Source organism: Macrobrachium rosenbergii, chromosome 10 (assembly GCF_040412425.1).
Source record: "Macrobrachium rosenbergii isolate ZJJX-2024 chromosome 10, ASM4041242v1, whole genome shotgun sequence".
Taxonomy (NCBI): domain Eukaryota; kingdom Metazoa; phylum Arthropoda; class Malacostraca; order Decapoda; family Palaemonidae; genus Macrobrachium; species Macrobrachium rosenbergii.
The window spans coordinates 9,150,479-9,161,042 of NC_089750.1; the positions used below are offsets into that span (position 1 = coordinate 9,150,479).

Consider the following 10,564-nt stretch of genomic DNA (forward strand, 5'->3'; position numbering starts at 1 on the left):
CTGAAACTGATGGTTGTTACATAGTAATAAGGATATACATGTACATAAATGTAATACAATTAACCCCATGAGATTTCATTCCACTGTCAAATTGTTTATGTCTCAGATTCACTTGCTTTCTGAGTGACTGCTATATTTCCTTTCCATGATAATACTGATTTTATTGGAAATATGAAGCTGCATAGTTGTCCTTTATCATAGCCTATTTGCCAGACTTTATAACAGAATACTCAAAGAGGTAAAACAACAAAAATAAAAAGTTCAAATGATAAGCTGAAGAACACTGATACCAAAACTAGTTTGAAATAAATTATTTACCAAAAATAGAGATAATGCATACAAATTTTCTGCATCATACAAAACTGCAATAAACTGTTTTTGATGGTTATGGTGTATGAAGAAAATACAAAAAGAAAAAATATTTTCTCAAATCTTGATTTGAAAGTTGGAATCTAGGGCCTGAAAAGCAATTTGTAAGAATATTCTTTACCTGGTCAGCGTAATATTTTCCCTGAAAATAAACCGGTTTACAGTCATTTCAAAGCTGAATAACTTGACATTACTGTATTGCTTTTTGTTCAATAAGAGGGTTACAAAAAAAATAAATCCAAATGGCAAGTTGCTATTAGCCAATAGCAAAAATGTCTATAGTTTGCAGTAAAATGCAGTATTCACCAAAAATGCAAAACCATAAATTGACTTGAAAGATATAAAGTTTACTGACATTTATGCCAGTTATTGTGCTACAAAGCATCTGGATTAATAAAAATTTATCAAGATTTCAAGAGAGATTTCAGAGAGAGAGAGAGAGAGAGAGAGAGAGAGAGAGAGAGAGAGAGAGAGAGAGAGAGAGAGAGAGAGAGAGAGGGGTAGAGGTGTTGGATGTGTGACAGAGAGAGAGAGAGAGAGGGGGTAGAGGTGTTGGGTGTGTGACAAAGTTATTGTTAATTAAAACCAATGATATCTACAAATTTATATAATTATATAAATTCCAATAAAAGAAATATGTAAAATGATGTAATAGAAATTTAAAATATAGTAATGTGTAGCTGTTGCACAGTAAATCATAAAGAAAACAACAAAAGTTGTTATAGTTCTCAATGGACAGGTCTAAAGCTTATGGCTACAAAACTCTTAGTAATTTATGTGAGAGAGAGAGAGAGAGAGAGAGAGAGAGAGAGAGAGAGAGAGAGAGAGAGAGAGAGAATGTTGTGTGTATGTGTGCCCATTTATTTTCTGCTAAGTAAGTGACATTTAAAAAATTAAATAACTTCTTAATTAAGTAAACAAATAACTTCTAATAAAACAAATAAAAATACACTAAACCGTAAACTACATAGGACATCGTACTGTACAGTATAGCTATTGTGCAGAGCACACAAATTTTCAGATTACCACATTCATAGAGCTAAAGATATTTTCGTCTGATAAGTGTGTGCAGTAAAATATAAGTTTTAGTCATTTTGAAGCTGACTAGCTCTACTTTATCACAGTATGTTCTAAAGAGCAAAATAATATAAATATTAGTTAAAATGAACAATCATTACCAAAAAAAAACAACGAAAATAAAATAATTTCGTTTTGAACCATAACCAACTACAATAAACTGTCTTCCTGAGTACCAGAGGAAAAACAAACTCTCTAATGATCTTAGTATGAGAGAGAGAGAGAGAGAGAGAGAGAGAGAGAGAGAGAGAGAGAGAGAGAGAGAGAGAGAGAGAGAGAGAGAGAGAGAGAGAGATTATCATGTGTATACAAAATTATCTTCTTTAATATAATTTATAAAATTATGTACATAAATGAATTCCAATAAAACTAATAAATAAAAATTTTATAAAAATACACATGAAACCTGTTATACACATATAGAGTACTGTATACAAAAGTACACATAATGTTGTGTCATATATTCAGTGGACTACCTCCCCATGCATACAGCAAGCATCTGGTGATGTCACTCAAAGTTTTTTGTTTTGTTATGATAATATAGTGATGCAATTTATCATGAATATTTTTATACAGTAATTTTTATGTCACATATATGACTCATCAGCATCATGAAGTTTGTGTTGTAAATGACGTGCATAACCTATGTGGCATTGGAATCTCAAGGGGGTTAAGTGTCAAGAAAATTTCCTTCAAAAATTGCTACACAATCCCAAGTTTAATTAACAGAAGTTCCTATAATTCCTAAAACAAATTAGCTATACAGTAATATAAAAAGTTTTCCTATTGCAGAATGCAACACAGAGATAAGACTTACAGAAGGTGACAAACATAAAAGTATTATTTTTTCCTGTACTGTATTGGGAAATGTGACTTTGAATACAGCTGTGCATATTATGCAAGGCAACTACAGTATTATGAAATTGTTTCAAATGAAATCTTTGGTGCTGAATACAGTACAGTACTATTCAAGTACAGTAAAGCATTTGCAAGCATGGGAGTTTCAAATCTATACTCGCTTCAAAATGTATGGTATAAACAAATAAATACTTCAAAATCAATCTATTTCTAATTTCTTTCCAAACTGCTCCTGTGATCAGTTAAATGATTTAAGTTTTGTTTACAGTTATGTTCATGATCCTTTAGCCATCACCTAATGCAAGAAAATTTTCATTCCTATTCGGTACAGCAGTTAGTTCATTAATTTTCTAATACTCCTATGAGTAGATGATTTTTTGGTGAACAAGTCTTTGGCTCCATTAGCACCAATTTTGTGGAATATCCCAGAGACTGAGCCAACAGCAGTCTATCATTATCAATGAACCTCATACACAACTGGCCTTGTTCTGTCTTAGGGTTATTTTCATCATGAGTTTGATCTGAAGTGTGTCCAAGAATCAGATACTCTTCTAATGTCAAGGGTATATCTCTGTATGTTTTGCTACGTGGGTACTCAAGAATGTGATTAGGTCGAACCCCACCATAACAGCAAGGACAACAAACAAATTTAGCTCTTTGTTCAAAACATTTCTGCATAACAAGGTCTGTTGCAACTCCACATGCATGAAGACATACCCCAAGATCAAATGTTCCCTGGAAATAGTCAAGATTACACTGAAGATATTCAACATTCTTCAGCTTCAATGCATCAACCCTTTGTTTGGCCCGTCGTAATGAATGGTCTTTATTTTCAACTAAAAGGATTTTGCATGAGGGTAAAAGGTATGCCAATATAATTCCAACATGACCTCCACCAGCACAAAAATCAACAATTACATCATCCTCATTGACCAAGGACATGACAGCAGAGACAATATTATCTAATTGCTGACATTTCCTTTCAAGCCTAGATGGTGGTAACTGGCCTTCTTGGGGGCTCAACGCCCCAGGATATTCAGACCAAGGTAATTTAATGCTGTCTCCAAGAGGATGATTGTCATATGATGGTTCAATACATGAAACACCCAAAACCTCCAATACTTTATCTATATCATCCTGGTGAGTGAAAGCCCTCCATCTAGGCTTGTATCTCTCCGGATCACTATTATACAGACTTTCTCTTTGAACTTCTGGGACAACAATTTCCAAGTTGTTTTCTTGAACTGTAATATGGATATCAATTGTCTTTTGGAGTAAAGGTAGGGAATGATTAATGTATTCATTCCCACATAGCAGTCTGTACCATTTCATAACCAAAGGACATATGTCATCAAGGTGAACATGGTTTTTCAATTTTGATATGATTATGTGGAAACATGTAAAGAGCATGACATCTGCCATTGTCATGTTCAAACCCTCAGCATACTCATGCTCCATCTCAGGTAATTCTGAAAGCTTTAGACTGAGCAACCTTTGCCTCTCTGCTCTATCCTTAACAGTATCCCTGATATATTGCTGTTTTATTTTAAGACCATTGTGTAAAATAGGAGGAAACTGGAAATGGTTCTCATAACGAAGGATATCCTTTGGTATACACAGTTTTCCTTGTACAACACTTTTACCATTATATACCTCTTTCAGAGTGTTTACAACCTCAATTTCACAAAACTTTGTCCAAACACTTACTTCAGCACAAGCCTGCATACAACCACCCCTAAAACCAAGAAGCTTTTTGCAGTAATGTGTGGGGTATTTCTTAACAGTTTTGATCAACATAACTCTAAGAGAAGAACACAGACCTGCAACACACCAAGGCTCAGATGCCATTAGAATGACAGGCAAAACACAATCACGAACCACAGAAGGACATTCACTTAATTTTTTATAACTAATTGGAAAAGCAATACATTCAGCATTAACAGGGAACCATAATTCCTCGACTTTTTCTTGTGATTCTGTTTTACATTCATCTGAAGTTGGAGAGACATGTGCCTCCTTCTTATCTACTATTACCACACTGACAGCAGGGTTGCGACAGTACTGCAAAGTGAAGAGGGCAACAAGTGTTTCTGCAGGCACCAGTAAACTGCCATCTTCCTTACTGCCTACCAGGTAGAGAATATCTTGGTCCATCATTTTGTGCCTTCAGCTGTGAAGTGAAAACGACCCTACATATATGACCCATAAAACTGATACGTATCTAGCAGCAGAACCATGTACACACCTATGGTGCGACTGATTAGCAAATATACATTACATATATAATATTTTTGTAAAAGTACTCCACCTATGCTAATCAAACCACATGAGTAGCTGAGACAGAGAGAGATAGAGAGATTCAGGAGCTACACAAATAAATATATTTCACATATTCTTTATATTCCAGGTTTGTAATCCTTCATAAAATAATAAAATTCATTACTATAAAAACAAATGCATACATTTTACAGTTAATTCTGCATGCCAAAGGATGATTATACAGGTGATCCATACATACATTCCTGAGATTTCAGGGGATTCCTATCCCAGTTCCCATTGATAAAAGTTTCTTATGCAACTTACTTGAAGTTAAGGTGCAAGTTCTTGATTATATGACTGAAAGTGAAGTTTCTGATGAATCAGAGCTCTCGAGAGACCAGCAATAACTCCAAATGTAGCAAAAACACTTTCAAATATCCAAAAATGTAACTCTTCCTGCCAAACGAACAAGTCACAGCTAAGGGTAAGAGAAAAATATACATAAATCACTCAGCATTTTACAATATAAATGTTAATTTCCCAGTAGTACCATACAAACTATTCCAATTCTATGACTGAATTAAGTCGACACGTGATCAATTCTCTTGGCAAAAACTTTTACCAATTAATATGTCATTTCTCATACACAGTTTGACTCAATAGTCTGGTTAACTGCTTTACTACAATAATATTCTTTAAGAAGAAACAAAGCATTACTCTTGGGAAGACCAATTCCAAATTTTTAAAGATATTACCAAAAAGAGAAGAAAGCTATACAGTACTACGAGAGAATAAGCAAAGAGGAAAGAAAGCTACGCTTAGAGGGAACTCTTTACCTTTGATATGATTCACCAGTAAAATAACACCGCAACTTCTGTCTGTATCCAGTTATTTGACATACAGCTGGGGCCACATAAGTTTTCTCAGGAACTGCAAGTAAAGATCAAATTAATTAAGATGATGGTCAAAGCTGAATACAGTAAAGCATAAAATCTCAATAACACTTACATACTAAAAAACATCTGCATAACCATGAATTATCTTTCTAAACTTACCTGAGCAGAGCTGACAATCATCCAAAATTTCATAATCTTCATCAACCCAGCATAGGTCACGACTGTCAATCTGGGACAGAATATCCTCTATATCTTCCTTCTGGGTCAATGAATTCTCAAGTATTAAGAGGAGAAGAGTGATACTGAAGGAGAAAAAAATGTGGGTGATTAATACATCAACAAAAACATTGGCTTATGTAATGTAACAACACAATACATAGCTTAAAATATACAGTACATATATTACTGTAACAGATGAATTAATTTTGAAGTTACAGATTTTAACTTGATGACTAGTTTTGAGCATGGTAAATTATCAACTGTGAAGCATGTATAATAAAACAAAAAATGCATGCAAATTAAATGCAAATGTCATCAATTCAAATATAGTTTCTCTTAAGCTAGGATGTAAAAGAACAGAACTTACTCTAAGTGACAATTAGTTGAGATGCTGATCTACACAAAAAACTATTCCTACACAACTGTTAAACCATATTTCAAAAAATATGTGACAAACCTACAGCACTCACAACACAAAGAGCACATCATTAAAAGTAAATGAAAAAGACAACACTGCACTTGGCAGCTTAGTGGTTTTACGCTGACAATTCCATTATACATGTTCAGCCCCAATGTGCACGTTTAGCTTTTTAAGAATTTCAAACTCTCTAATTCCCACTATTTCAAGACTTTTCTGGCTGTAGAAGTACTTCATCAAAAGACAGAGTACTGCTACTGTTTTCTCGTACCAACAGAGCTTGATTTAAGCATACACAAAGAAAGCATTATTTGAATACGATAACAATGAAAAACTACTATCAAGAGATAATTCAAAAGTGCTACATTTGAAATTTTAATTTTGTTAGAAACTAAAGTGAACATATTTTACATGCTGGGAAGTCCAAGAGTCAACAAACATTACAAATGCAAGGGACTAAAGGATATCATGAACCTATATTCCTGATAATTAAGGTTATCATCCCTTAAATGTACTAATCGATTATGAATTACAGTTCGATAGGTGAATTCACATCTATACCAAATGATACAGGCAATTAAGTCTTGCATTAGTAGCCCTTTGTTAACCTTAATTACTTGTTGTTGAATAACCTATGCTAAAACAACTAAGTTCAAACTCTTATTAAAATCTAGGCTATGCACGCAACTCATCATACAAGGTATAAGCGTCACAGCAGATTAGGCTAAATTATAAAATACAGTTAGACTTCCAGGGTTATATTAGCCTTGGTTATGTCAGACTAGATTGGTACTGCTGTTAAACAACAAATATGTTCTAAGCTGCTCAGTAAAAAAATCCTTAAAGCCAACCTCCTAAATGAGCAATAAAACTCTGAGTGAATAGGCTAAGGCACTGGGTAAACAAACTGGATAGCTTACCCGTACAGAAACATATGGGAATTGCCAGTTGCTATTATGGAACAGCTTGCATTTGCAGCATCCCTTAAGCTGGCATCCTAAGTGAAGTTACATGACTCTGGGTATTCCAGGGGCAGACAACAACTCCCAGTCAATAAGGGCATTGCATTCTAAGTGAGGTTAAGTTAGAACAGAATACTGTTTATCCTTTTCAATTGATCACAGTCGCTTTGATTGCAGCCTAAGAGGTGGCATGAGCTAGGCTACACAGCAACCCATACATAGGTAGACCACTGATTTACCAATGGTTCCTTACAAAAATAAAAAAATCTTTGCAAGAATCGGTAAAACTGAAGACTAATACCGCAGCCTGGTTCCTACCAGTCACCAACCAGAATCCTTACCATCTTCAGTTTATTTTGTTCTTAAATACCATAAAGATAAAGATGGTATTTACTGTTTTGCTTACATTTTTACATTCATCCCGAAGAGGCTGGTACTGAACAGTGTCAATTTTGCAAGTAAACTGGAAATGAAGTTACCAAAATCTGAGGAGTGCAATAGCAGTCTTCAGTTTTACCTAAGAGCCTAAACAACAAGCCTAGACTAAGCCTATGTTTAACATATCTGTGATATGACTTATTTTTTTACCCCAAAGCAAAGGTGTCCTAGACTACATGCTAATTAACACTTCCTGCTATTAAATTTTAATTACTGAGATGAACATTCTGTATTATTTTATAGGCTGCCAATACAAAACATGAAATTGCAACCTACAATTTTGAAAAGAACTCTTTATTCTCGTTACTTTGAACCCCACAAACACTATGCGCTAATAAAAAATCACTTAAATCATGACTTATAAGGCAAGACAATATCGGCCCCCAACCTCCATAGCTAATACGGCAAAACTGTAACCATTAAACACCCCTAGGTTATGTTAGGTTGGTATTTTAAGGTTCTTTTAGTGCCCTATTATTTCCTAGCCATTTTTGCTTGGCAACTTATAAAATTATACCGAACATTCAATGGAGAGAACCCCAGCCAGCAAGGTAGCCAATGGGAAATACCCTATGTTAGATTCGTTTACAGGCTTAATATTTAACACAGACACTCCATATTAGACTGATTCCCAATTACTCTATTCTAGGCTCTCCATTATCTTCAACATCAAGCACAAAATGGGTAACACTTCACTAGCCTACCATTACGACAAAACCTACTACGTTAGTCTGTCTATAAGTTGGGCTCATCACCCACATACACATAAAACACAACACCAAATCACAGTCGCTGATCACAGATAACATATTCCCTATCCAAGATCGATATCTACGTACATAATCAAAAATGAAATGAAAGCAAATAAGCCAAAAGGCGTAAATCTCCTCCTCCTAATCATACTAATCTCACATGCCTGTAACTTTAAATGTAAACAATGTAGCTGATGGTGGAAACGTTATTTATAGGTGCTATTTGGTTATCCTGTCAAATTATTTCATTTATGTCAATACGTTTTTGTTTTTACATTAAAAATGTTTTAAATTATTTATAAAGTGATATAGTAAATACTTTAATGCATTTTATTATAAATTTTTCAGAGTTTCATAATATAAATACTATTATAACGTAGAGAACGTTTCTACATAAGTGATCACATACTGTACATGGCGAAAAATACTTCAGTGATGATTTTGGGTTTGGAATCCCTTGTGTCTCCTTTAGATAGAAATTAATAACATATTTAATTGCCTAAAAAACAGAGAGTTGATATAAGTACTAAAGTTAGTCTTTAAATTTCATATAATGAGCAATAAACATCGCAAAGTATTCAGGAGACCAAAATGAACAATCAAATCTCGTGGACCTTCAATTAACAAAAAATTAAATAATATTTATTAGTAAAAAGACAGAAGACTCCAAAGTCAAATCGAAAGGACCGAAATAACAAAATCGATCAAACAATGATAAGTAATGAAAGATATTGCTTTGACAGGCACAAGCATGAATAGGCTACATTAGGTGTTTCAACAATAGAAATTACGTACGATAGACTGTTAGAAAAAAAATCTGGAAGTCATTGGTCGTGGTGTATTTTCAGATTCCTCAGGTAAAATAAAACCACTCAAGAGCACTGTATAGAACAGTCTTTGATGTGCCGCCAACATGCTAAGCAACAATTCACAGTCTTAGGATAGGAGACAGAAGTATCATTCCAGGAATTTCTAACATGAAAAGTAATTCTCAATGGGAAACATATACCAGAGGACTGGAATGCCTGACCAAGGATATATCTGTGAACTAACATTGTGAATAAAGATAAATTGATAAGAAGTACAAAATTCGCCCTTCAGTGGATATCCGATACATTCCATTTATCGTCACCCAGGTGTTGTGACTAAAATAGTTATGAGTATGGCTGGACTGGGAAAAAGATTCCTGTTTGTATAATACGAGAAATTTGTGCCTATATTTTGATTAACACTGGATGGATTGCTTTTTTTTTTTTTTTACTTTTTTTTCATTGTATAAATTCTCTGAGGTTATATGTTGAAATTAGCCTACTCATGCAAATTCTCTTGATAGTTGCATAATGTTAAACAGAAAGAACCAGCATAACTGATTTTAAATGTATACACTTATATATATATATATATATATATATATATATATATATATATATATATATATATATATATATATATATGTGTTCTCCTTGCTTTACTTAGTAATTTGTCTCTCGAATACTGAGTTTTCCGTTTATTTGAGACTGACCTCATTTCCTGCATTTTCTATCTGCTGTATAAATCCTCCCGTGTCACAAATAAGCTCATAGAGCATCTTCAAGTATGAAAACAACTGCATTCTTAAAAGAAAGTTTAAACAAGATCACTTTATTCGAAAAATTAGTTTGAAAGGCCTATGCAATTGATTAAAACCTTGTTTTTTCCAGTGTTCAATTTTGATCCAATCCTGTCCGTAATAACATTAAAAGCTTTTAATTTGTTAACTTCTGTTATCACGTCCAGGTTTCTGTAATAAACCACTGATAATGGCCTATCAGTATAGAACTATTGTAGGTTATATATATATATATATATATATATATATATATATATATATATATATATATATATATATATATATATATATATATATATATATATATATATATATATACTATATATATTCATATATATGTATATATATATATATATATATATATATATATATATATATATATATATATATATATATATATATATATAACATTCCTATTTAATTAAGGCTTATAGACATGACAAGTGCATTTCGGAGCGATTAGAAATATATTTTAACATATTAGGAGAGAGAGAGAGAGAGAGAGAGAGAGAGAGAGAGAGAGAGAGAGAGAGAGAGAGAGAGAGAGAGAGAGAGAGAGAGAGAGAGAGTCTTGCCTTTTGAATATGACCGAGGATAAAATCTAAAACTTTTTATCCTGCTTGAAAAACATTGCCGAATCTTCACCAAATGCATGATAATACAGACTTTGATGCTAAACCACGCCAATTAATTTTTGTTCAATGTAA

At 33.3% G+C, this 10,564-nt stretch overlaps 1 protein-coding gene across 2 annotated transcripts; it reads right to left on the reverse strand.

Annotated features, from left to right (window-relative positions):
- Window positions 1-1,660: 1,660 nt before the first annotated feature.
- On the reverse strand, window positions 1,661-7,324 carry LOC136842473 (glutathione S-transferase C-terminal domain-containing protein homolog). Of its 2 annotated transcripts, XM_067109850.1 has the most exons (5): window positions 7,017-7,324; window positions 5,619-5,761; window positions 5,400-5,493; window positions 4,888-5,041; window positions 4,336-4,474 (listed from the first exon to the last, which is right to left on the reverse strand). In XM_067109850.1, exons 1-4 carry the CDS (start codon window positions 7,028-7,030, stop codon window positions 4,894-4,896), a joined length of 399 nt encoding a protein of 132 aa, XP_066965951.1. In that variant the 5' UTR covers window positions 7,031-7,324; the 3' UTR covers window positions 4,336-4,474; window positions 4,888-4,893. The 2 variants fall into 2 exon arrangements, with proteins under 2 accessions (XP_066965950.1, XP_066965951.1); XM_067109849.1 differs by lacking the exons at window positions 5,400-5,493; window positions 5,619-5,761; window positions 7,017-7,324 and having other exon boundaries at window positions 1,661-4,474; window positions 4,888-5,028.
- Between the last annotated feature and the right edge of the window lie 3,240 nt (window positions 7,325-10,564).

Coding starts and splice junctions, on each gene's coding strand:
- LOC136842473 (XM_067109849.1), bottom strand. CDS start 4,461: ATGATGGACCAAGATATTCTCTACCTGGTAGGCAGTAAGGAAGATGGC.